Raw genomic sequence first — 26,485 nt, 5'->3', positions numbered from 1 at the left:
GCCACGCTACATACAGGCTTTACGTACCTGATCATGGTCATAGTCATCATCAGCTTGAACTATTTGGTCATACCTCACGGAAGTGAGGTAACGGCCTCCGTCAGTAAGATTTGATGAGTTCTAGAAGTCCTGTCAGTTTCCATTGTGCCTCCATCTTGCACGGGTATCTGTTGGATCTGGTTTCGTCGGGAAATTACCCAACCACAGTGGGACGCGGTGTATAAAGTGAATAAAGAGCAATCCATGACTCCCTCGTCGTTTTATCCAACCCAATCCAAGCCGTTTTCTGGGCCAGCTAGAGGGGGCCAAGGAACACCCCCGCGACCAGCGCAGTGAAGGTCTCATGGATGTTGCAGGGGGTCGGCGAACCACCCGCGCACCCACGGCCCAAACACCGCCTCTCCACTTGGATCATTCCGGCTTGTCTTGTTTTATGCCTGCCAGGCCCAGTACCAGGCCCTGCCGTCAGTTGCAGGGAAGAGAGGAAGCAAGAAGGAAAACGTGTGCGTTTGACACCAGAGGCATACGTACGCGTCCCAACCCATCATCCCCAATCGAGATGCTGAATCATCGGGGCGGGTAGGGAAGAAAGACTGGAGCAGCTGCTGTCTGTCTGCATGTACCTTCGTGGATGTACATGACCCCCCATCCCGCTTGCCAGGCTTGCTGCTGCCGGCCCCCCATTCCCACCACCCACGCACGCAACGCAACCCAGGGTCTGCACTGCACTGCGCTGCACGATGCATGATAGCGGTGGTGCTGCCAATTAAGTCCTGCATAGTAGCAGCCCGTCCCCTTCCACCTCCTACATGCTAGCAGCGCTGGGTAGTCTGCCTAACAAAAGTACTTGGGTCGGGGTCATGTCATGGAGTCCTCTCTCCAGTCTCCAGTGCAGTCCTGGATAATCATTAGGCAGTTCAGTATAATCCCTAGATGTAGGCAATCGGGTAATGTACCGGGGGAGAAGTAACAGCAGTATGTAATGACCACCGCCTGCCCCCGTCTCGTATTGTCATCATCGTCTTCCCCTCAAGGTTCAAGATTTATAAAAGAGTCTCGTCTTCTTTTTTTCTCCCCCAAACTCGCCCGTGTGTCTCTCAAGGTTCCTGCAAAGACGCCTCTCCTGGTTTGAGATTTCGTAAGAAAAAGCAATTTCATCATCGCACGACAAACAACCTCGCTGGACCGACCTGGATATTGGACGACCCGTCATTCCCACTCTGGATTGCGTTATTGGCACCAAGCCCGGATTTTGACTAAGCTGCCCGTTGCGCCTGGATTGCCCAACATTGAATTGACATAGGACACCAAAAAGAACAACCACCTTTTACCGAGTCAAGTCAACCGGACAAAGAGGCCTGCCCGGGTTAATTGGTTTTGGAATCTACGCCGCAGGACATACACACAAGAAGAAAAAACTTCCTTCTCATTCTCTCGCTCGCTCGCTGCCATTGCGTATCTTATCTTGCCAAGGTTCCAATCAAGTTCCGTCGGATAGGGAAGCAGACCAAAGGACCAGAAAAAGGGCGCTACGCTACGCCATCTACATTGATACACACCCTCTCACACCCATTCAGTCACTCGCTCGCCGCAACGGTGTGGTGCTTTTGGACCGTTGCCCAGGCTAAGAGCTACTATTGGCCGATTTCTCCTTGGGCGGCCGCTTTCGGACTCGTCACAGAGTCCCTTTTTTCTGGCGCAGGAGTCACTCTCATTGAATGGGAGGGCCACCAGACCAGAACCAGCCCAGACCAGCAACCCGCCGCGGATTCTCTCAACTCACATCAGCCCAGACGGTACGTACGGCCGTGACATTTTCTATTCTATTATTACTCTACCAAGCTCCCGCTGTCCCATTCTTCCTTCTTCCTCTCCCTCTCCCTTGACTGGAATCCTACCTTAGCTCCCCCCTCCCACTTTAATACTTGCACCCGTGCAAGAACCAGATCGTCACTCTCGTTGAATTGGCCTTTTCTTATTCTGTTGCAAGCGTAACGCCGTTGCCGCCCCTCGCTACCTGCTCGCTACCTGCCCCCCGAAGTACACCGTACATCCATCCCAATACCTACCTACATAATTCACCCATCGCAGCACACGACTAACAGGCGCAAAGAACAAGACGGTTTAGAACGACACACGCCCCATCTCCACAATCGCCAGTGTGCCGGGAGCATCTACGTTGTACTACTAAAAGAGGCTCAAAGACGGGAGCAAATCGCCAAAAGTCTAAAACAGAGCCACCAGTCAGTCAGCAACCCACTGTAACAACTGTAATCGGTCCAACTCCAGGCACCGCACAGCAGCCCCGGCATTTGTCCATCTCGTCATCAAGCCGGCATATTACACCTAACTGCTCGACAAGTCGCTTGCGCTTGCTTGCTCTTGTTTGCTGTTCCTGATTAGCTCAATCGGGATCAAACCCTGAACTACGGAACTGCTTGATTTCTCCTTTCGAGATATAACACAAGCAGGCTTCCCTTTCCATCACCTACTCTATCCACCCTCACAGGCCCATCCGCCCTCACCAAAGCACACAAAGACAGAGTTCACAAGTCGGCGACCTTTTGTTTGGTTTCGCTGCACTACAGACATTGCCACTCTGAAGTCACATTGCATACGAGACAGCTATTTTGTTGGACTCCCCGCTCCAAGTCCCCTCCATCCCTTGCAGAGTTGGAGGGACCCTTTCTTCCGAACTTAACCAACCATCTGCTCTGGGACTTTTCTCCTAAAGCCCAATCACAATGCATCATACTCGCCGGAAGTCTGGTCATGGATCGACCAACACTTCTATGAGCGACGTCCGCAAAGCCGTCACCGTCTCGGACTTATCCCGACCCAGGAGGCCGCAAACCCTTTCCAGGAAGTCGACCCCCCAGGTTCTACAGAAGCTGGGTAAGACTCAGCGGAGCCGCGAGAAGGAATTGGAGGAAGAGCGATGGTGGGAGGAGGAACGCGAGAGTTTCCCCCAGTTCTGGTACGTGCAACCCCATGACGTGAGCTTCACCGAGCTCGCTTCGTGATTTGTGTCTTGCTTCCCCAAACATGCTTCCTTTTTCTCATCACCCCACAACGTGGCGTTTATCGCATACTCGGGGGCGTGTTTCCCATTTCGGTGGCCTGCGTCATCACCTGACGCCCCAAGCCAAGCCACGTTATGCCTAGTGGGCGCCGGTGTAACATGTACCAGGGCATCTGCGCCAACGAGATCACTCACATCACTGTTCCTGCATCATCCCCCTTCCAGCATGCGTATATGAAGCTGACATGAGATACCTGTTTAGCATGACTTGCGAAAAGCAATTCATCCCCCAAGATGAGGCATACGTCTACTGCTCTGAAGCATGCCGTAAATATGATCAAGGCTCAAGCTCAAACCCCTCAGCATACCCAATCCCCAGGACTCAGGAGATCATCGGGGGAAACCTGCCGTTCTATGCGGCCGGACACCCGGAGCCGCGGGACATCATTCCGCGAGCTTCACCGTCACGCCCAAGCTCCAACTATTTCTCACCACCCACGACGCCCACCAGCACTCAGTATACGACGGCCATATCGGCTTTAAGGTCTCTCACTACCAGGCCACCAAGCCCACCTTCGCCCACAACGGCCAGTGCAGCCATGTGGCCCTTCACCCGGAGCGCGGCTGTCAGCCCGAGCACGTCGTATCAGAAGCCGACCAACTTCTACTCTTCGACATACGATGGTGGTTACGGTGCATCAGGCTACGGGTATGGCCCCACCTCCGGAGGAGTTGGCGGCCTTGACCGGCCTTTGCCTTCGAGGAAGCCAGGGACCAAGGGACGGCCAAAGAGCATCGAGCTGGTTGCTCCCATGGTCGGGCGCTGAATGCGATGAACAACACTCTCGTGCCCGCACGCCAAGCTGGAGCTTGGCTGTGTTTGCTACAATTCTTGTCTATGTTTGCTACGGGCCTTTAGGCGATGTCTTGGCGAATGACCATAGCTGCATAAGCTACGTTATTATTCCCAAGCATAGCCCAAGGGGGGACGCGGGGGAACAGGGGGTTATTTGAGACTTTCCCCCGAGGATCCCCAGACACGGGAAAGATAGCCAAGACTCTCCCCACGTCCTCCCACGCTCTCGGACCCTGGCATACCATGACGCTAGCTGGATTCGACAATTATCATTTTTGGAGCATGATAAAAGTTTGGCTTTAAAAGCAGGTAGTCGGGTCTTATATTGCCCAACCTGTCCAAGCCCGACGTGTTTCTAATGGTCTGTCTCCCTGGCGTCGGGTTCTCCTTGCCGAGTCTACCGAGCTGCGTCTTGCGGGGTAACGGGTAACAACATTCACCCCCGAGGTTTCGTTGCGTATCTCTCCACCTATTCACAATAACCACCACTACCACCACCACCTCTTCACTCGATATACCTTTTACACGCACACACAATCTCAACCTGACTGATTTCAAGAGGGGTTGGGAGTTTCACATTTTAACAAAAAAGCCAGCGGATGTATGCATTATCGGCGCAGGCACTGGGCGCTCCTGTTTTACTTTGTTTTCTCTTCTAGTCCGTCACCCGCGTCACATGTAAAGATATTACATGATGTCGTATTTGTTGGGGGGGCGTACCGTTTCTTCTCTGCTCGGCATTTCCGGATCAGGACTACCATACCAAATACCATTTTAGCATCAACAAATTGTGTTGAAGGAGTTATATTGCTTTGATGGACACGGGCACCGCAATAGCTACACAGATAGAGCTGCGCACAGGGATTGGGAAAAGTTATGATTGGGCTACGTGCCAAGATTACACTACTATATAGTATTATTGTTATTATTATTACTTACTGCATTGCGCGGATAGAAGGATGCGCATTTATTAGCGAAATAGAGAGAGAGAGGCATTGACAATTGACAATATGCCAAGCAGCCAATGAAGATTATTTGTGTGTTCCTCTGCTACAGGTTGATCTTGACTATTTGACCCGCGTTCTGCCCGTGATTCGTCGTCATTGTGCACTCATATCGCATGATATATCGTCATGATTAAGTTTATCACTACAACTCTACCTTTGCCAGAGCCAAGGCATAAGGGCAGTTTCGCACGCCTTCCCTTCTTGGAATCCGAGGCACCCCGTTCCGCGCAGAGATAAGCACGTCGCAACCCCCTCCAGCTGATTTTTGGGGCTGGGTTCTAGGGTCGGACTTGCCCCCTTATCGCTGCGGGCATGAGATGGCATGTAGGGACCGTCGTATGCGATCCCACGCTACGCGCAGCACAGCTGTCGGGAGGAGGTGGCCATCTCATGCGGCGTCGACCAGTAGACTTGGGAGGTCGGAAGGGGCCTGATCCGATGCGCGCGATTCGTCCGTTCTCACCCTTCCCACCATCACCATCGCGGGTTGCTCGTTCGGGACTTCGGCCATCCATGCAGTATTATCCATTGGGAGAGGGAGAGAGTATAGGCGTGCAAATTGATGTATCGGTAGCTGAATGGGTGCATCAGGTGTACATTATATCATGTACCTGTCAATCACTTCTCCACACGCGCGCGAGACGAAAATCCCGTCGCTTAGCTCCTCCGGAGTCGGACCCTTCTCCGAGAAACTACATGGAGTTGTCGACGTATATAGTAGTTGAGAGTGATTTCATACATGCAGACAGTTAGACATGCATATGTAAGTCAAAAACGCCCCTCGTGTAATTCTTGTTAATTGTCCCCGTCATGCCGACAGGGCCCAGCACGTGGCTCGTGCAGAAGAAGAAACTGGGAATACGAACGAGTAAGGAATTGGTAGCACGCAGGTATGTAGGTGGTCGATGCAAAGGCCAAAATTGTAGCACGACAAAAAGTGATCAACACCAAGTTGGAGGCGATCGTCAACGCCAAAACCACAATAAAACGAACCTACGGGCTTTTTATCCGCGCGATCTGCGATTCGGGGCCGCCTGACACCTCGGACTAGCTGCTTAGGCGCTGGCTATTATGTAAGTCGGCCACGGCCCAAGAGCTCGCGCGATACAGCTAGAATCGACTCTAACAAGGCACTACGATCAAAGTCAAATTATTGCGTGATGAGGACCCCTTTTTTCATTGGTATCTTCTCACTAACGTCTGTCTTCATAATTTCACTACAGCATGTCTTGAAAACTTTTCTTTTACTTGTTTTGCAGGTAAGTTTCAGAGTGTGGCTCAATGATTCATTTGTGGTGCTGTGTTGTAAGTGGGCAGGTGGTTGCGAGAGAGAGGAAAAACGTTGACGCCAAGCAAAGCTGACATGGATATGAGGCTGCTTGCTTCCAAGACTTGGCGGTGCGGGCTCCTTCTGGTTCTGGAATGCCGAAGAACAAAAGGAAAGGGAAGCTCAAGATGCCTCGGTGATCTGTGCTTAATGAGAACGAGGAAAAGAAAACGGTTGTCGGCTGGTTCGAGCCGGGTACGGTATTTTCTTGTTCGAGTCCGTTTTCCTCTTTCCCACATACCTGGCCATGGTATGCAATGGGACCGCGAGACCCGTAGGGCGTCGGGTCTTTCCTTCTGGGCTGTCTCCTTTTTTTAATTTTGGGGTTCGTTTCTGCTTCTTCTTCTTGTTCTTATTCTTCGCTGCTGGGATGACAGCCAAAGTATGTACTTCCCGGCTTATTGATCATCTCCACCTGCCGAAGCCCCCTTTTCTCACAGGAACCCGCAACCCGCCCTCACACACGCACACACACATCAAACATCTGCATTTGCATGCGGCAGTCGAACCCGTATACTGGAGCTACCAGCCCACCGGTTCGGTGATGTCGGACTGGCTGGACCTCTGTCTGGGTCTCTCCTATTGACAGCGACGTGGGGACTCGGCGGGCGGATCTTTTGCCAGCGTGGACGTGCGATGCCTACCTGTTATGCGCGAAAGAATTTTTTTAAACCTACTTTCCCAGTTGTTCGTGTTGTTCCATTTGCTCTAACGCCCCCTTCTTCAAGCGCCGGCCCCCCCGCGGCTGGCCTTCCCGTCCCGTTCACCGCTGTTGGACGTGGGTATACTACGTCCCCCAGAATGGGAATGGGGGGCGGGACCCTATGCTGCCGTGGGCGGCGGTGAGGAGGATCGTGATCCGGTTGTCGAGCAAGCTTAACATGTTAACGAACGCCCCAACGCTTTTGGTCCATCAGACGATGCAAGGACACTTGGGCGTACCGGCATGTGTTCCGACCGTTGCCTATAGAGGCCGTTGGGAACTCGATGGGTCCTAGAGGGGCCAGTCTACGGTATCGTGTTACCAGGTAACCTACTAGGTAATGAGCTTGTACGCACACGGGAAGCAGACTGCAAGACTTGATCATGGGTTATGGCAAGGCAAACGAGCATTACTATGTTCGTCTAGGTAAGCTAGCTACTTGAGTTATCGAAATAACAACCATTGTGACGCTTGTATACCGTCTAATTAGCTCGTGTCATGAAATCAAAGTGCATCAAAACGTAGCAGGCCATCATAGGCAATGTGCTAGATATTGCGATTCCCTCGTTTTCTCGGAAACCAAGTGTTCTCGGCTTCATGCTCGCCTTTCTTCTCGAGCAATGAAATCCCTCCTCGGGCAGCTGTTTTAGTCCTACAACCCCTTGGGTGCTCGCGCTGGTGGTGAGCCCCCCCCCAAGAACCCCCAGCCTGAGACTTGCCCGCGTATGTCTCTTCATGGCGAGTCGACCTCCGCTGGCCTGTGATGCGGAAGGCGTTCCCGGCCTCAGGAGCGGCGGGCCCGCTTCGTAGCTGGGGTCTGTGGTGCACTGCGCTTCGCAGGTGTTTTCTGTGCACTGGTTTCCGGGGCATCCTCGGGAGGGATGCCAACGACGGCTTCCTGACCCTCGTCGTTGGAGGCGTCATACCATTTGCGATGCTTCATAATGTCAAGGTTCTCGCGCTCGTCGCCCAAGGCTATAAGTATCCGTTAGCGATGAGGCTCTTGAAGATAAGACAGTAATTGGGACTACTCACTGTAGGTTCGCTTCTTGGGAACTGGGGATTGAGGTGGTGACGGCTGAGGCGGAGCGGTTGCCTTGGGCATAACCACGGTGCTATCGGACACCACAATGAAAGAGTGGCGTTCGGATGAGTTGTAGATGACTGCAAAGTATTCCTCGCCCTCTCTGAGGCCCGAGAAGGTTACCTCATCATCGCTTGACCTGTACAAGTGCCCATCAACTTTTTGGCAGATGGGCAATCCTAATGAAGGTCGCGTTCCTTTGTTAAGAAAGCAAGGTTTCCTGATTGATGAATCTGTATGTGGTGAGTAAGGGAGCACAAGAGAGGCTTTATAGAGACTTACATTGGCCCGCTAACAGCTCTTTCTTGAAGTGGGCACATTTCGATACCTGGTGTACCTCAATTCGGAGAAGGTCTCGGTCAGGCTTCCAGCCAGCATCAGGTGTCCAGCTAACGACCAGCTCCGGATCATGGGATGGTCCGGAAATACTGAGTTTGAGGCGCCTCTTAACCTGGATACAGTCGAAGAGGTACTTTTGGACTTGATATATGGCTCTCGTTTTGTGCCACCTCTGCGAATGGCTGTCCATATACCGGTCAAACCTGCCGCCTGGTATCTGGTGAATAACACTGCGGAATACCTCCATAACAGTAGAGGAGATCAAAGTGAAAGTATCTTCCGTGACCGGCAGTCCAAGCTCGTCGGCGGCTTTGTCTTCTAGAAACCAGCTTTTATGAATCCGTACCAAGTCCTTTGCTTCTTCCCACATCGTCGTGGGATCCAATCCGACGCCCTCGACGCACAAAAGGCGAGTGTTTTGGGTCTGCACACAGCTTTTCAAGCAGGCGCGTAAGTACCAATAGACTTCATGGGAAAAAGAAGTGTCGGGGACGTCCTTTTCGCTCTGCTTCAGAAATCGAATGCGTTTCTCCGCCGCGGCAGTCCGAACATGTCCCTTGGATTCTAGGATGTCCCAGTATGTCTCTTCCAGAATGTATGGCACCCTACCGAGACTCCGAATATTCCTAGCAAGATGGTGATCCTAAAATTCGTCAGTATACCAACCATGTCCATCCGCTATGGTCTGTCCCTCTCACCTCGTCCTTTTCGCTGCGTGCATGATACCAACGCTTCTCGAAGGGTTTCGAGAAAAGATATGTTTTGAGCCTGTTTACAACTTCTGCGCTGAGGAATGTGCGAGCCTGGGAAACGTCGGCGTACTCTGGATTACGTGTGTTCAGCATCGAGTGCAATTCGCTGACGAGCTCTGGCTTTTGCCGCAGGACATCCTCCCAAATCGCGAAGATGGCTTTTGCCTCGTCATAACCCCCGGCCAAAGACTGCCGGTCTCTGTTCGTGTTGCCATGGGCAAAATTGTATCCGAAATTCAGGGCTTTGCCCGTGATACTAGCAGACCCCTCGCCAGTTGCACCCCTGCTCTTCGACGGCTTCAGGAGCAGGCCTTTCAGGTAGATATTTCTGCGCAAGGCTGGGCTGGTAATCAAATCACCCTGTGCCACCGATATAATATCACCGTTCTTGATATCATGCAAGAATAGAGCTGCCTTGGTCCATTCCTTGAAATCTTGGGCTTTAACGCTGTTCCCCAAGCCAATGATAAGCTTGACGTCGTCTCGAGGCATTGCAAGTAATGGAACTAATCCGTCTTGGAGATCGGTCTTGCTCAATCTCTCGTCAGCTGTTATATCGAAGTCTTGTAGGCGACTCATATTAATGACGAGTTTGTTCTGCTTATCGAAATTGGGCTCCCAGCGGAAACCACCCGTGTCGAAGCGGACGGAGTGGTTGTGTGGTGCGCGCATCAGTACGAGGAGGGCGACCTTGAGGCCATCGCCGTGCTCTCCGGCTTGGCCTCTGTCTCTCAGCTTCGTGGTGCCACCCAAGTCAAAGTTGCTGGGCTGTATGGTGGCCTTGCGGTTCACCAACTCGACCCTGCCACCTCCCACTTTTCCAGTGAAGCGAATGTACCCAAGGTACTGGGCCGGCTGGGTTTCAGGCCTCGCGGGGACCTTGTAGAGAATCTCATATTGAGATTTCTCTTCACGAATGACGTGGAAGTCCTTCTCATTCAGGTTGAAGGATTTGATGATGCCATCGCGCCTGAAAAGATCAGCAGGGTCTCAAGAACAGTTCGAGTGGATCGTTACATACCAGTTCTGTACGAGTTCGCGAAAAGCCTCCCAGGGCTCCCATTTTGAGCCATACGTCGATCGTAAGTTTGTGTGGATGGTGTGATACTTGTGGATGCTATCGAGCGTCAGGATGGTTTCCTCGCTGGGAAGGCCGGCCATGTTGAAGGTGAGCTGGATGTTGTGTCCAATATCGAGATGAGGCAAAGGACGATATTATCTGAATGGCCTTTTGATGCAATGTATGAATTGAAGGGAAGTTGATGAGTGATGTCCTGCAGTAGTGTTACTGAAAAGTCAGTTGCGCTCGACACGAGCAAGACCCAACGAAGAAGTAGATGAGATGTGTTGTCAAAGTGCCCCCGAGATTGGTTATTGTTACGAGGGAAACCACGGCGGAAGGTACCTGTATAAAAATTGAAGGTGGATATGAAAGGATAAAAGGGCGGCGGCTTGTTTGATTGTCAGGCACTCACCCGAAGCTCACTTTGACGTGACTGTCATGGCATAGGAATACTTACTGCCTACCAGGCACGTTGTTGATCTTGAAGTTCGGAAGCTCGACTCGACGGATCTGCCCTTCTTTTCCAAGTGAGAACAGAGTGAGTAAATGGCTTCTCACTCGGGCTGGCAGAGCTTTGGTTCACATACTCATCTACGAACCCTTCATGCGAATGTAGATACGATGGCGAACTGCTCGAACCTAGCAGCTACGAGTAGAATAATGTGAAGGGCTGCATTTTGGCAAGAACCTCAAACTGCAATATGACCGTGTACATGGTGGCTATATATCACTCCATACCAACAAACGGCCACTCTCTCCGAACGTTGCCCCGTTCCTTATCATGCATTGAAACTTCTGTCTTCACAAGTTCTTATGTTCGAGGACTGCTTGGGTGTTCCGTAGGTATGCTAGCACGATACCACAACTTCGGCCCCAGACATTGAGTTCGCTGTAAGAGGTAACACGAAGAGTGCCTGGTCATCGGAGATGTAGGTTCAGACACGAGACATTTCTCTCATGTCCTTCCCCAATGTCGTCCACAATTACATATTTGGCATTGCGAGATGACTGATATGCCAGTACTTGTTGTCACCGCTTCAAACAAGATATCCAGCTTCACAATATATACATGACCTGGAATCCTGTAGTCACGCATCGTGTTAGGTGCGCCGCATAAACGACATACCAACCAACCACCCACATTCTTACACACACCACCAGATCCCGAAGTGGCAGACCTTGTCACCGCCCAGGACTTACAGTACATATTTAATGGAATATGGAAAGGGTGTTGTTTGGATTTGGTCTCCCATTGTCAATTGTCATAGTTAACGAGGACAAGGCAGAGAGAGAGAGGCTCATATCTTGCTTTCCAGTAACTGTTTTCTTATTAATCGGTTGAACACATGACACTAGAAACTGTCGAGCTCGAAACAATAACAGCAGTCATGTTCGCTCTACGCGAGTTCGAGGACCTCGATCCAGCCAGCCATGTTGTTTGTTATCATCTCCCACCAAGAGATCCTCCTCCGCAGGCCGGCAGATGACCCAACCTCCCCAACCAGGATACGACAGGGTAGGTGAACATCGTATAGACTTACGCCGGCTGTAGTCATGCCAGTAAACCAGGTTGAACCCCAGGAAATACGGGATCTACGAGTCAAGTAGATACCCGAAGCTCTGCCGCAGCGCCAGGATGGGCTGCCCAGATGACGCATTGTCCAACTGCTGGCCAAGGAACGAATCATAGCTACACGAAGCCTAACCCAACTAATTCCAAGCTTACGTGGGGAGTGATAGCAAGGTGAGTAGTTCACTTATAAGGGCAAGAAAGAGCATATCATCGAAACACTGTCAAGTCAAGTATGTGAAGGATGGTTTGAGTGGGTAACTTCTGGTATTCTTCGAATGATCTGTGGAGAATATGTAATACGCAGAGAGCGAGTTGAGGCTAGATCAATCCACCGGGAACGCAGGGCTGCCTTTTCCAAAATCCAAATATAGTAAACCTCGAGGGGCATCCAGTCCAGCTGAGGCCGCAACCAGAGAACCTCCCCGAGGCAAGAAAGTCTTTTTCCATCCGCCATTTAATCCATCCCGTCCATCCAACCTTTCGCTTTCCAAACTTCTAGACTAGAACCAAAAAAAAAGTAATAACACTGCTAAAATGAAAGGCGGCAGACCCCTGGCAATCCCGTTTTGGTGTGGAAAGATGTGCTTCAACTACAAGAGACACACTGTATCAGGACGGGCTCAGTTAATGAACCCCCTGACAGTGGCCAACCCACTCAATATCACCGAAATCATGGCGCTTCTCCCGGCGCCAGTTCCATGTATCTCGGCCTTTGTTCCACGGGCAATCACGCGGCATTGCGTGATCCCGGTTCAATTTGTGATTATTATGATTGGCGTGTTCCCAAACGCTCGAACCAATCGAATGAATATTGCTGTTAAATCCAAAGCCAATTTGTCGTGACTTCGTCAAGGTGGCCAAGGGCGCCGAGTGCTTCGCTGGGGGCGCCGCGTTGATGGCCCGGCGGCGTTCCCCAAGTGCGGCCCACTTGTCCATCCCAGTCCGCTTGGGGGGCGGCGAGTGCTGGTGAGTGAGATCCTCCGACGGCTTCGAGGGTGCCGGTTCGTGGAAGAAGAACCCGTCCGCAACCAGATCTCCGTCGATGTTGCTGAAAGTATCGTCCACAGGCGAAGCCTCTGGCTCCTCGTCACCAGACACCTGCGCCTGGACGGATACCTGATCCGGCTGAGATGGAGTGGCGTCTTCCTTACTCTCTTGACTCCAACTTCTAGCATTGAGTTCCTTGAGCGCTTGGAGTTGGCGTTCGCGCTCTTCCTCGTCCTCCTCGTCATCCTCATCCCACATGTCGCTCCAGCTCTTCGACACTACATCCTTCTGGCGACCAAAGACCATAGACATCGCATTGAGGTTTGCCTTGGGCTTGCCCATGGCAATCGGCAATGAACCAGCCATTGGTGAGACCTTGGCATTGGCACGCGTCGGGATGTTCATCGGGCGGTTGATGGACATCGAGTTCATCGACGCACCCAGGTTGGAAGTGAGAACCGAAGCGATGGAAGAGGTCTGAACCGAAGACATCCAGTCCACAGTGTTTTCCGACTTGGGGAACAGGTCCTCGCTGTAGCTCTCTGTATCGGGAATGGCGCTGAGTTGGCGAATGTGTTGGCCATGCAGGGCCTTGGCCCAGGGGAAAGAGCCCTGGTCCAGCTGGGGGCTTTGGATAGAAGGGGTACGCAAGGGCTCGCGGTTCGCAGAGGCGACGCTGCGCTCGCCGCTGCAGAACTCGTCGTCTTCCTCCTCGGTGGTGGTGAAGCTGACAACACGTCGCAGGGCGTTCTTAGCCCCGACCAGGGAGCGCTTCGAAGGATCCAGGCTCATGCACTGCACGATGACTTCGTAGGTGTCCTGAGACATGGTGGGGAAGACATCGAACAGAGACTGCTTGTCTCGGGAGAAGTCCAAGAACAACGGATCGGCCTCGGTTGGGGTGGTGAACGGGTTGCGTGAGAAGAGAATGTTCAGCAAGCAAATGCCAATGGCCCAGATGTCGGCCTGGGCAGGCGAGTAACCTGCACCTGCCGAGTCGTATTGCTCGGGAGCCATGTATCGGTCACTCCCGACGGTCGATTCGTAGGACCACTTCTCCGTGGTGGCCAAGCCGAAGTCACCAAGCTTCAGGGATCCAGACTCGGTGAGGAAGATGTTCTCGGGCTTGATATCTCGGTGGTAGATACCCTTCGAATGCATGTAGTCGACAGACTCCACAAGCTCCAGCATGAACTGACGGACGTGCTCGGTCTCCAAAGGTCCGCACCCCGACCGGATCGCCTCGTAAAGATCTCCGCGGGAACAGAACTCGAGAACCATGTAGACATGAGCGTCAGTTTCGAACGAGTCGCTCATGCTGACAATGTTGGCGTGCGAGCCCAGGATGCGGTGGCAGACAAGCTCCTCCGAGTTGTCGTCAATGGCGAAGTCGACCCCGGCGTCGTAGGCGGCCGACCTCTTGGTGAGACACTTGATGGCTACCGTCTGGTAGGTCTGGAGATCCCTGGCCATGAAAACCATACCGAAAGACCCATGATTGAGAGGGGAGATTGTTTGATACCTCCCACCGAGTACAACGCCATTCTGAAACTTGGTTCGCAAGCATTCCATGACGTCGTCTCGGTAGAGAGACGGGTGATTTGAGAAGTGAGGGGGTGTGGAAGAGAGAACCACGGGTAATGGTACAAGTTTGCAAGAGCCGTTCTCCTGCCTGGCCGTCTAGTAGATGCAAAAGGGGTATCCACGTATCAGTGTACAGATCCAATGTAGTGGTGAATGAACACAGGAATTGCCGGAGACCGAGTGATGTTTCGGGGTGACGAGAAAAGCGTGAGAAGAGCTGGTAAAGTCGGAATGTACAGTCGAATAAGTTGTAGATGAAGAAAGCAGGTATAAAACTCCGTATCGTTCACTGATCAGATGCTCATCGAGGGGTATTTTGATTTGGTTTGCTGGACAAATGGAAAACAAGGCAATTGTTCATGAAAAGAGGGACCGGCGGTCCTGAAGGAATAGAAGGAAATAGTCGTTATGAGGACATGGAAGTTGAAGTAAAGAAAATCCGAAAGAGTGACGGTTGGTTTGGTTTGTCGCGGTGTCGTGCTGTTGACGAGGACCAGGATCGTTTTCCGTTGCCGAGGAACAACAGTAAAAAGGGGCAACACGGTATAGTCGAGTCGGTAAAAGGCTTAATCAAATACAACGGTCTGAAAAGACAGATGTAAGTCTACTTCTATGGCCGCATTCGAAGTATCTGGAAGGCGTCGCTGGGAGGCTGTGTTGAGAGAAGTCGTCGACGTTTGGTTGTTGGAAGGTGTTGATGGATGGGGTGGATGGGTTTGGTAGTTTGGTGGAGGTGGTCGAACGACCGAGCCAAGATGACTGGTCTACCGGTTCGGGAGATCAAAGCAGGTAGTTGTGATGTGAAGTCGTTCGGGAGAGAGCACTCGACGAGATCGAACGGCAGGGGCTTGACTCGAGTTGTTATATTGTAGACCAGGTGTGACTCCTAGGGACCGATAGATGGCCGATATGTTGGGAAGGCAGAGTCACGGGCTGGGTGGTCCTGGCTTAGATTGCGGATCCAGTTGACAATGGAGTAGGCAGGCAAGGCAAGCGTGACGTGGAAGGCAGGTACACACTAGCAGCTTCCAAGGTCTGACTGGTGTCGAGTTGGCAGCAGCGATTGCAAATCGTGGGATGCGGAGCGGGTGGAGGTAGGGAGAAGGAAGAGAGGGCGGGAAAGTCGAGTGATTATAGGCTGTCTCGACCTAAACAAAGAGAGGTCTCGTGCTTCAACGATGCAGCGTCTTAGCGGGAGATCGGACTTGAAAGACGGGGTGGCCGCTTGAATGGAAGAAGACGGTGATTAATTAGGTAGGAACGGATAGGGAGGCAATATCCCTTTCCCTCTTTGTTCAACGGGTTTATTGGACTACAGGCACAGGATCAGGTTGGTTTTGTGCTTGATTTCAATGCACAGAGAGAGAAAGGAATAGTGAGCGACAGGGACGAAAGATAAGGAAGAAGGTAACGATGAAGTCGGTTACGAAGAAGCGGTAGGAGACGGAGGGACGACAGACATAGGAAGGGGGCAGAGGCAGAGAGAGAGGATTGGGATCGGACAGGATAGGACAGAACAGGACAAGACAGGATAGGATAGAACGACAATGACCAAAAGGGAGATGGACGAGAACGGGCGCTGGTGTGTGTGGAGAGAGGAGAGCGAAAGAGAGATAGTCGGTCATTCACGCCTGCAGGGTGGGACGACTATGGAGCGATGAATGGATGAGCAATCGAGAGGGAGCTGGGGTGGAGCGACCGGAGGGAGCAGGGAAGTGACTGGGTGGTAGGTAGGGGTCTTCGACTCGTGGGCAGTGGGCGGGCGGCAGGTAGAACGGTACAGTACAGGCAGAGAGCAGAGCGCGAGAGCGCACATCAGCGACGAGCGACGAGCGAACCAGAGGCGCCTGCCGAGCCTGCCCAGGAGCCCACTCATTCTGCAGGCTGGCACGCTGGCTGTTGTTGTTGTGTGTAGTGCCTAGTCGGGCCTAGACTTGGAACGAGGACAGTCTGACGTACTGTAGGGATAACTGGGAAACCATCCTGATGACGACAAATCGAGCATAATGCCGATTGGCAGTGCCACCGTGTTCGATAATGCAGTACCTGCCAGGTTCGTCTGCGTGGCCGGCCGTTGATGGCGTAACGCCGTCCAGCCGATGTACCCCGATAGCCACGTTCCCTGGCAGCGTGATAAGAAGCCCTTGGCACGACTCAGTCCACAGTGTCATTCTGCCCGAGGATTGCGAATACGCTACTTGGTCAGCTTGGACGACAAAGACAAGGGTCCATGGTCCTGGAGATGGAAGCTTGTCGAAGCTGGTCCAGCAATAGACGACAATGGGAGGGCATCTGGTTGGTTGGTCATCTACTGGCACTGCCGAGGGAGGAATGTAGAGTGCAGGCTAGCTCCTGCACCGTGTACGGTAGCCTGCCTGGCAGAGACACCATTCACTCTCAGCCGAGCTACACCGCCCAGTACCTAATCTTGGAGTAGCCTACAGTGGTGTTTGAGCACCAGCGACTCGCCATTAACCGCAATGAGCGACGTGGTCTGCAGGTACTGAGCTGGTCTATCAGCAAGTAGCGCTCGATGCCGGCCGAGTATCTATTTGCGAGTACCTATCTCAACCGCCTGCCACCGAACAAAGCCTCTCTGCCCCCCCTAATAAAGACAGTTTTCAAACACGTTGTTGAATGCGGCCCCCAACCGATCAGAAAGTCTGTCAGTACCTACTAGCATCTGGGCTGCTGGGGTCGGTCATTGCTCATTGCTCTGCCATCTCTCCCGCATACCAAGTGTCTGATATTGTCCGCGTGTACTGTATTCAGATTACCTATCGAGGATTCCAGCAGCTTCTGTTTCACCTAGAAGCTCAGCTGTCTCTATTGGAGGATGGCCAGGCTGGCGTATGCACTCCTTTAGGCCTGCATATTGCGACCAACGGCTGGCCTTTTGTTTGGCCTCTCTCAGGCCTCTTGGACAGACGGATGTTGACTGGCAACCGTTGACCGCCTGTGTTGTAATTTAAACCATCCAATGCATCGGGCGCCTCGAGGGCACAGAACAGAGAGGCCGGCCGTCCATGGTCGTTCGGACTGCCTTGGCGAAGCGAGCAACGATTGACGAGAAGCTCGGATGGGACTGCGAAGTTCAACGGGTAGCCGTGTCCAAAGAGGACCCCGTCCCCGATGCGTTGGACCCCGACAAAACGAAAGAAAGCCTTTCGTGATATTGAGTAATAATTAAGGTCCGGTTAGTCAGTCACGTACATGCCACCAATGTTCGAGATGCCTGCACTAGCAAAGACATTTGGTCGGTGTTGTCAGCTACATACATGCAGCAAAAGCACAGTACTATCACGACATACTGGCAGCCCCTGTACACGAATTGCACCGGTTCTACTATCTACGACGTTGACAAAGAGAGATCTACAGATGCAATTCGTCTGGGGGACAGCGCGTCTGCCGGCAAAAAACGCCGGCTTAATCGGTGGGCCCAGCTCTTGAGTGGTCGGCAGTGTGCCAGAGTGGTGTATGTTTTTTTGCTGCCATCTTTCTTCGTCATCGGAGTGACGATTGACGACAAAAGTTTCCCATATTTCGTGACGCAGCTTTCCAGTGCCCGGGCCGATCGCTTTCAGCCCGCTTACGAAGCTGTCCAGATAGCTGATGCGACGAGTGTCCTGCCTATCTGCTCGATGAAATCACTTTGGTGGAGAGGGGATGTAATGAGCGCTCTCTTGCTTGTACGTGGAAATCCACGAGAGGTTCTGGACCCCGAACCGTTCCTCCCAAGCCTGCGGCAGGCGGTCGTGTGACCCCAGCCAGAAATGGTAGCGCTGGGCAGGCAGGACGCTGGGAGTATCATCCGATAGTTCGTGATATGCGGCGGTACCTGAGTGGCAAACGCGGCCCCCCTCCAAGCCCACTGGGGCTGTACAATTGGTGTTAGACTGCCCATCAGAATGTCAACACGACCATGGTCCGGGCAAATTGAACTCTGTCTCGTGCAATGAGCTGTACGAGCATGCACATGGGCTCGAGCTGGCTACGCGTTCGACGGCTTGTCGCTCTCTCGTTTCAGATGGATTCTTCCCCAGTTTCATCAGTCCAGATTAGCTCACGGGAATGGCCTCCTGACAACGTGACAACCCAAAGTCCCAAGGGATGATCTACGAGACGGCCCTCTATTTTCCTTCCCCTCTGTAGCATTGAGCCGAGTATCAGCTGTCGACGGTCTTGCTGGCTTGGCCAGTTCTGTCTGGTCTGTTCTCAAAAAAGAGAGATCTCCCCAGCCCGAGGGGTCCTGCGGGCATTGAACCCCGCCGCTTAGACCTGCCAGCGTCATGCGTCGAGAGGCATCGGCCGACGATGCCAGCTCTGCGTGAAACAGATTGTTGTTATTTTCAATGTTTGGGGGAGAACAGACATAAACATCTTGTAGCGGTGAGCGCCGCTCTTCCTTGTCCTGGCGTCTGGTGTCTGTCAATATAGCACCATCATGGCCCGGCGACGAATCAGCTTCTCGAGGGTGGTGTCTTTCCTTCATGCCGTGCTACTTTTTGTGATACACCACACCACATCCTCCCAGACACCCTCACACCCTCGCTCGCTTGATGCGCGTCGGTTGTTGGGGTAGCAAGCACGATTGAAATAAAATCATAATAATAATACGACTTTGCTGCTGCTACCGTCACAACTAAAATAAGCAGAGAGGCCAACTCTTGATTCTGTTTGGATGTTGGCAGCCCAGCCCTTCTCCTGCATGTCTAGCTGCATGGCCGCCCGGGCTAATGCACGAGGACAGACGAATCTCTAGAGGTTCCTGCAACTATCCCCAATCGGAATCCAGCGTCGGGCTGGCCAGGTGGGCTGCTGCGCTCCCAGATTGGGCGTTTGACACAAAGTGATAAGTGAGGCTTTCTCGCTCTGGTCTGCCCAGTGCCATCGTGCTTGGGGCAGGGTTGCATAAGGGAAGGCATTGTCCTGCAAGTATGCCCAGGTGGATTGGATATCGGAATCCTACTACTGATATTACTACTACAAACAAGACCTCGCGCGCGCTCTTGCTATTTCTCCATACTTATCATAGTGTCCGAAGCTGGCTGGCTGGCGCGAGTCAAGGTCAGCTGGTTCCAAGTCCCCTGCCGCTGGAAGACTTACTATGGCGGCGTCTCCAAAGCCAATGCCAATGCTGGTGGGGTCGTTTGTCGGTGGCTGTACTTCAAGCTGATAGACTTCGAGGCTTCTGCAACCGACGCTGGCTGGTCGGAATCTTTGCTTGCCATGCCCACCAGCATTTCCCTTCGCCGCCGCCAAATGGGATCTTTAAATGAGTACCTAATATAGAAGGCGATGGCGATGGGGTCTCGGGGTGAAGGCTGGAGAAACAGTAATTGCACTGGGTCCCTGAACTGGATCCCAGCCTCTTGCCGACGTACATGATGCATGAGGACGGAGGACCCCGCCCAGGGACCTTAGAGGGACCTTAGCTTTATGCACGTACAATTTTAGTGAAGAGATGTGCATCGATAGAGAGAGAGAGAGGTTTGAGGCTACCAGCCAAGCAGCCAAGCAGCCAGCTACCAACTGAGAGAAAGAGGTTACCGCTGTAGCCGGGGCGTCAGGGCTAACTGACGTCTGCATGTTGCTAGCTCTCCTACCCAATCCCTCGCTTGCTGTCTATCAGATCCGGTTATCGAATTATCGGACGGAGGTCCCTGCACCCTTCGCCGTATTCAGACACCTCAACTCTTGACCGCCCTTCCCAACACACCACACCTTACCCAGCACGGAGATTTTTCGATACCATCGTGAGGACGAATCCGGCATCACACCCGTTTCATTCATAATTCTTTGCAGAGTTTTCGGGCACGTCCTGTCCTCGCCTGGCCGCAAATCTTGGTTATTGCGACACAACCTTGCCGACTTGGCCCGCACACCGCTTTCCCACCCCTCCTCCCCCAGTTGTTTATATCTTGTTGTCGACGGGAGGTCTAGTATAGGGCTCGCAAGCTATACCCGCCCCCGACTATTTGCTGGATCCGGACCCGGCAATTTTTCTTGGAAGCTTTCGATTTGCAGGATCCCCAAGAGATCCCGAATCCAGAAAAACGCACCCTCGAGTCTCCGGTCTCCCCCAAGCCCCTCCACACGGGAGTCCCACCGCTTGGATCGCAGACATGGCCGCCTCTACCGCTGTGCAGGTTGTGCTGCTAGACATTGGTAAGGACCAATCTACATGACGCCTGACGATTCCCTTGCTTCATTATCAGCTGTTACCCACCATTGATCGGCTGCGCTATGCAGCGCTGCATTAGCCTGTGGACAAGTTGGCTAATACAACCTGCTCGTTATCAGAAGGCACAGTATGCCCAATATCCTTCGTGAAGGATGTCCTGGTAAGATAGCCCCGAGTATCTCGAAGAAGTATCCCTGTTTCTGGCCTACTTTTTTTAGGAGCGGGCTTTTGGACCCCAAACGGGAATTCTCATGTAGCATTCATTCCAGAAGACCATATCAGCTGTTGCAGATTGACAAGTGCATTCTCTACAGCACATGGTGTGGATCTCCCCGAAGATGTCGTTATCATGCTCTACACCCGGGAATTCCCTGCCCATGGTACACAAACCGGCCAGTCGCGAGCCTAAAGCCTTAGGCCGCCGGAGTACGAGGTCTGGACTTGTAGTGGCAAATCACCGCCGGTTGTGCTACATACTCCGAATCGGCATGAGGTAATTGGTCAAGCACTAACAGTTTACTTCAGTTCCCCCATGCCCTCAAGGCCCTGCCGGAGACTGTAAAGGAGCAATGGGATAAACCCGAATTCAAGGTTTACCGTGATGCATTCCCCGCAGAGTACCAAGAGTCCCAGGAAGCCTTCCAGGCTCACGTTGTCGATCTTGTCGAGCGTGATGTCAAAGTTTCCTACCTGAAAAGCCTCCAGGGGTATCTATGGGAGGAGGGCTACCGATCGGGTCAGATCAAGGCCCCATTGTTTCCAGATGTGGCCCCCATGCTGGCTCGATGGCACGGCCAGGGCATGAAGCTCATGATCTACTCGTCAGGGTCGGTGGCAGCGCAGAAGCTCCTGTTCAAATACACAAACGCCGAGCCTTCTGACCTGACGATGCTGATATCGGATTGGTTCGATACCGTCAACGCAGGCCTGAAGACCGAGTCGGCGAGCTACGAAAAGATAGCAAGCAACTACCCGGGCGTCCTTCCCTCTCAGTTTCTCTTCCTCAGCGACAATGTGGCCGAGGTTGACGCTGCCATTGCAGCCGGCATGCAGAGTAAGGTGATCTTCAGAGAGGGCAATGCGGAAGTGCCAAGTGACGTCCGCGAGCGCCTCCAGGTGCTTGAGACCTTTGATGACCTAGAAGGGGACCTCAACACGAAGAAGCTGGAGGCTCTGGGCAAGAGAGACAGGTCGGAGACCGAGGAGGTCGAGCAGGAAGCGGCCGGCAAGGAAGAAGCCGCCCCCGCCCCATCCAATTCCGACAAGACGAAGGAAGAGGAGGCTGCGGCTGAAGATGGCCACAAGGACAAGAAGCTGAAGCCGTTAGACGACGGCAAGGCTGAGGAACGACGGCCCAGTGGGAGCGCAGGCACCAACAGGACGGAAGCCGAGCTTCCTGCTGCCCCCTCGGCCGGCACGGGAACTACCATCTCGGACTTGCTCAACGAAGTGGAACAGTCAAACGGCAATTAGTCAGATGGCATTCTACGATCATAGACGAAGAATAAACATGTGCCTGCCGGATTGCCCATCCCAGCGAACACTAGTCGTGCTGCGCTGTAAGACATCGATCCTGCTCATTACCTGCATGTTTGCAGCCATGGCTCGTGCATTGCTGCGGGGGTTTCTACATGGGGAACTAGTCGTAGTTGATGTCTCTCGTGAGTGATGATCATTTGGCATATCAGGCATGTCTTAGACAGCATTTCAACTCCGCATTATGGCTGGCTTGCTTTGACTACCATGACAGTACATACATGCTTATTATCATCGGGGATCCCCAACCGTGCGGAGCGGCACGTCCAAGCCGGCCTCCATTACTCGAAAACAATCCGGGGGCTGCCTATCACAATGGACGTGGCGCCGCGTCCTGACATGACTCGTCAGACCCCATAGTTACTTCATACCTGCCTCCCCTTCTTGGCACAGACGGCAATAACATAGCAGCTAGATAGCAGTGCGCCATCGTCCGATAGGATGGCGGCATGGTAGTCCGGGAAATCCTTATTGGTGGTAGGCGAACCTTCCTGTCGGTAGCTGCCGGTGCCCGGACGCTGAGGCCTGCGGAATTCGTTCGTCGATACCATCGCAGTTTCCTCGAGTCAGCCATGACCCATGGGCCGTAGTAGTAGTGGTAGTGGCTGGCATACAACGTCTCCGTAGTATCTCTCGCCCGCATTGCCGGGCGCTGGCCAAGCCAACCCGCGATGCCAAAAGGCGTGACAGAACCCCAAGCCAAGTCTTCCACGATTCTTGAATATCGCTCCCATCGATCGATCCTCTCGACCCAGGTGGCATTTCCAAAACCAACCAGAAACCTTCGACTCAGGTGCAACCTTAATTACCAATACGGACACGCGACTGTGCCCCCTACCCGGGACCTGCCGCTGGTTGCTTATTCTCACTGGCCAGAGTGACGTATGTCTTCCGGATGGGTGACATAGGTCGTGTCGCCAACTTCAGACGACGCTGATCAAAAGGCCATTTTTGGCACGATGCTGAAGTTTGAACCAGGAAGCACCTGGCGAATGAGCGCAGCTCTTCGGGAGTTCTATTGAAGTCTAGCATGATGCACTCCAATTATGAATCTACCGCCAGCCAGTCAAAATTCCCGGGAGCAACTTCCTGGCTTCCCAGCCCATTAGCAAACCCATTGCTTACCATCACTGCAGCACACCCTGTCCTGTTATTCGTGCTGCGGGATTTCGCCAGTCAGCTGGCCATGAGGTACAGTAGACGTGGTATAGACTGGTCCTGGAGTGGGTGGTGGTAGTGTGGACGTGTAGCGTCTCGACACCAACCACTATTATCTTGCTAGATTCACGCCCATTTCTCGATGTTCGACGCGCGTCCGGACAAACGGGGGTATGAGTTAGTATGCAGCTTTGTGTTTGCATCCATTCCGCACTCGACAATATTGATCACCATGAGCCCCTTGCCGAAACACATAATCGGCTTGAATAGGCTAGTGCCGAAGACCGGGCTATCGCTACTGGATAAGAGATTGGGGTGATCGTCAGGTCTCTCCAACAATTCCACTAGGGAGATAGCACCACTCAGAACCACCCTCGAAAGTCTGTCAGGCGCCTAGCGTCAAACCTCCACTTGTCGTCAGTCGCCTGATCTTGGCTGCGGGGTAGTTGAATGATTGGCGATCTCGGAGGGTTGTCGGCAGGTGCCTCTGGCACCCAGTACGATACGAAAAAGATAGGGGATGCGATTCGGTATGGGGATGTATGGCAATCATCAGCTATCCATTATTCCGTAATTTGTTGAGAAGGCGTCAAAAGTTGCTTATCCATAGTGATACGAATCATGGACCGGTTGAAGCCTCCCATAATATGGTGGATGCTATGAATGCTCCCATAATGTGACGTGATATTCCACTACATCGCATCATGACATACCCCCAAGGCCGCGCTTGTCGTGGATATTCGTTGTACGTAATGCGGCATCTCACCCAGGCGGCACGCGAAGTACAACCGCGAAGTTGTTCCTCGAGCTGCCCGACCGGATCTCTTTCTTGGTGAAAGTTTCTCCACGGCCCATAGGATTGTTCTTCCTTGTCCAGAGGTAATAGACAAGCTTTTGGGTCATCTTGGATCTCGTCTTGACATAGCCCAATGATTTCATAATGGCCTCCAGCGTTGGCTCGTCCGTGTAGCGCGAATTGGTGACACAAGGGGCTGGCAGCACCAAGAAGAGGCTTGGCAAAAACTCGTCCAGCTTCTCATCAGCACTTGCAAGAGGCTTCTTCAGGAACTCCAGTGTTCGTAAAAGCATGCTACCGCGCCCGGCAGCATCTGGGACGAAATTCAAGACCAGGGATAGACTGATGACATCAAACCGCTCCGACAGGTTCCTCGGGAGTGGACGTTCCATGAAGTCTTGTTGTAAGATGCCTTCCCCTTGGCTGTTCAAGTCGATCCTCTCCATGGAAAACAGTCCACTGCTGGAACATTCGTTGGTTGTACTGAGAGCTCCGACCTCAAGCATAGAGAAGGGGCCATCGGCTGCAGCCTTCAAAGCTGGGTGAACCGGCTTCAGCCATTCCATGAGGATCTTGGAGCTGTCACCCCCACGATCGGTGCGTTGTCCCTGCAAGCTCGCCTGCTGATACTTCTCGATACCGCCCAGAGCCTTGATCTCGGCGTCGATCTTCGCTACTTCGGCCACATTGCCTTTTGTGACTGCTTGGGCCTTGCGCTTCTCCAGGACATGGATAGAGTTGATCAGCGTCTTTGTGGCCTTGCGCGATATTGACTTGGGCTTTTGCAAAACCGGAGGGCGACCATGCGCCAGGCTTCGGCTGGTTCGCTTCTTCTTCAACGCCATGGAGACGATCACGTATTAGCACACGTCAATTGGTTCATCTCGCTACGCGACACTGTTGAGCAGCAGGAAGGAAAAGATGCAAAGACCGAGGACGGGCCACGGCATGGAGAGGCTTCAGCCAGCGCCACTAGAAGTAAACTGAAATTTGGTCAACTTGATGAACGACTTTGGCACGCGAGAAGGACTTGGGTTGGGCGAATACTGTGTAGCCTACAGTAATATGACTCTTTTCGTACTGTAAGATCTGACAGACCGCCCGTGCAGGCGCTGCCCAAAAAGTTTTGTCCCCATCTTGCATCAATTCCTTATCTTTTCCCCAGCTCGTCTTAGATAGGCCCGTATCAACCTTCTTCCGTGCCAAGTCTTCCACTCCCGCACACACAACACACTTTCACCCCTGTCAACCCTAGACGATTGCTGCCCGCCCACTTGCGAAATTGTCTATCGGTGGAAATTTCGAGCCATCTTTTCGCAGCACTGAATCCGTATTCCTCTCCGACAGGCAACATCTCGACAACCGACCGACTAACGCCCAACGCCCAACAGCAACCGTCGATACAATGGCCCCCCAAAAAGGTACTTGAACACACTGCGCTGGATATTCCACCGATCACAAACAACTGCGGGAATGGATTTCGACCAAGTCATCTGCTTTTGAGCAGACCCGACGGACATCGCATCCAAGCTGCAGCAGATTTTGCGAGTTCTGATTTTCAGAGCGATTGCTGATGCATGTTCTCTTACAGCCGGTAACAAGAAGGCCAATGCCGCCGCTAAGGCTGTGCTGAAGGGCACCGTAAGTTCTCTAATGCGACATCGAAATTCGCGATCCCAAGAAGCACCTATTAACACGAATCGCCACAGAACTCCACCAAGCAGCGCAAGGTCAGACTCTCGACTACCTTCCACCGCCCCAAGACCCTGGTCTTGAGCCGCTCGCCTAAGTACCTGCGCAAGGCCATCCCCTCCGAGGCCCGCCTCGATGAGCACAAGATCATCATCAACCCGCTCAACACCGAGTCCGCCATGAAGAAGATCGAGGAGAACAACACTCTGGTCTTCATCTGCGACGTTAAGGCCAACAAGGCCCAGATCAAGGGTGCCCTGAAGAAGCTTTACGACATCGACTGCGCCAAGATCAACACTCTCGTCCGGTAGGTCCAAGCAGCTTCTCGCCAGCATATTTATTCTGTGACTGATTACTAACTGCCTGATGCAGCCCCGATGGCTCCAAGAAGGCTTACTGCCGCCTGACTGCCGATGTCGACGCTCTCGACATTGCCGCCACCAAGCTTGCGCTTGTTTAAGAACGTCACGTTAGGGTATGAAAAGGTCGATTGGTTTCCGAGGTACTGGTTAACAGGTTACTGGCGGTTTGCCATGGGAATGAAGTCTTCAGCATTAAGAATGGCGTTCTGCCTAGGGTCAGGCAATATGAGGGACAATGGAAAAATGAAATTTACATCCCACCCTTAGGGCCCAGACACTTGAGTCTTATTCTTCTCCGTGATTTGTCGTTGTAGCGAAGCCATAGTAGTCACTGCCTCCTCGGATTGTGTAACCAAGGGTAAGCTAGAATTTCCCAATTCCATGAGGTAACGTAGTATACAGAGTACTATACAGTTCGCATAAGGCAATCCCTTCTACTGCCATAGACAGGACGCACGTT

General features: G+C 52.8%; 6 protein-coding genes across 6 annotated transcripts; 3 read left to right on the top strand and 3 right to left on the bottom strand.

The window, feature by feature from the left end:
• Nucleotides 1-2,744: 2,744 nt before the first annotated feature.
• PG985_015579 (uncharacterized protein) lies at nucleotides 2,745-3,849 on the top strand (the record flags this gene model as incomplete). The annotated part of the gene is made up of 2 exons (XM_066835345.1): nucleotides 2,745-2,977; nucleotides 3,285-3,849. 2 exons carry the CDS (start codon nucleotides 2,745-2,747, stop codon nucleotides 3,847-3,849), a joined length of 798 nt encoding a protein of 265 aa, XP_066676548.1.
• Nucleotides 3,850-7,699: 3,850 nt separating this feature from the next.
• Nucleotides 7,700-10,251, bottom strand: PG985_015578 (uncharacterized protein; the record flags this gene model as incomplete). Its single annotated transcript, XM_066835344.1, has 5 exons — nucleotides 7,700-7,890; nucleotides 7,951-8,232; nucleotides 8,282-8,981; nucleotides 9,037-10,060; nucleotides 10,112-10,251. The coding sequence occupies 5 exons, from the start codon at nucleotides 10,249-10,251 to the stop codon at nucleotides 7,700-7,702; spliced, it is 2,337 nt and encodes a 778-aa protein (XP_066676547.1).
• A 2,099-nt stretch (nucleotides 10,252-12,350) lies between these two features.
• PG985_015577 (Serine threonine protein) lies at nucleotides 12,351-14,285 on the bottom strand (the record flags this gene model as incomplete). The annotated part of the gene is made up of 1 exon (XM_066835343.1): nucleotides 12,351-14,285. The coding sequence occupies one exon, from the start codon at nucleotides 14,283-14,285 to the stop codon at nucleotides 12,351-12,353; it is 1,935 nt and encodes a 644-aa protein (XP_066676546.1).
• A 6,137-nt stretch (nucleotides 14,286-20,422) lies between these two features.
• On the top strand, nucleotides 20,423-21,954 carry PG985_015576 (uncharacterized protein; the record flags this gene model as incomplete). The annotated part of the gene is made up of 3 exons (XM_066835342.1): nucleotides 20,423-20,465; nucleotides 20,601-20,641; nucleotides 21,007-21,954. The coding sequence occupies 3 exons, from the start codon at nucleotides 20,423-20,425 to the stop codon at nucleotides 21,952-21,954; spliced, it is 1,032 nt and encodes a 343-aa protein (XP_066676545.1).
• Nucleotides 21,955-23,937: 1,983 nt separating this feature from the next.
• PG985_015575 (uncharacterized protein) lies at nucleotides 23,938-24,816 on the bottom strand (the record flags this gene model as incomplete). Its single annotated transcript, XM_066835341.1, has 1 exon — nucleotides 23,938-24,816. One exon carries the CDS (start codon nucleotides 24,814-24,816, stop codon nucleotides 23,938-23,940), a length of 879 nt encoding a protein of 292 aa, XP_066676544.1.
• Nucleotides 24,817-25,376: 560 nt separating this feature from the next.
• Nucleotides 25,377-26,123, top strand: PG985_015574 (60S ribosomal protein uL23; the record flags this gene model as incomplete). Its single annotated transcript, XM_066835340.1, has 4 exons — nucleotides 25,377-25,392; nucleotides 25,563-25,612; nucleotides 25,681-25,970; nucleotides 26,036-26,123. The coding sequence occupies 4 exons, from the start codon at nucleotides 25,377-25,379 to the stop codon at nucleotides 26,121-26,123; spliced, it is 444 nt and encodes a 147-aa protein (XP_066676543.1).
• Nucleotides 26,124-26,485: the final 362 nt, after the last annotated feature.

This window comes from Apiospora marii (assembly GCF_038362585.1).
Source record: "Apiospora marii strain CBS 49790 chromosome Unknown utg000013l_segment0_segment0, whole genome shotgun sequence".
Classification (NCBI taxonomy): domain Eukaryota; kingdom Fungi; phylum Ascomycota; class Sordariomycetes; order Amphisphaeriales; family Apiosporaceae; genus Apiospora; species Apiospora marii.
Note: the sequence above shows the minus strand (reverse complement) of the source record. Positions and strands in the feature narration are given on the sequence as shown.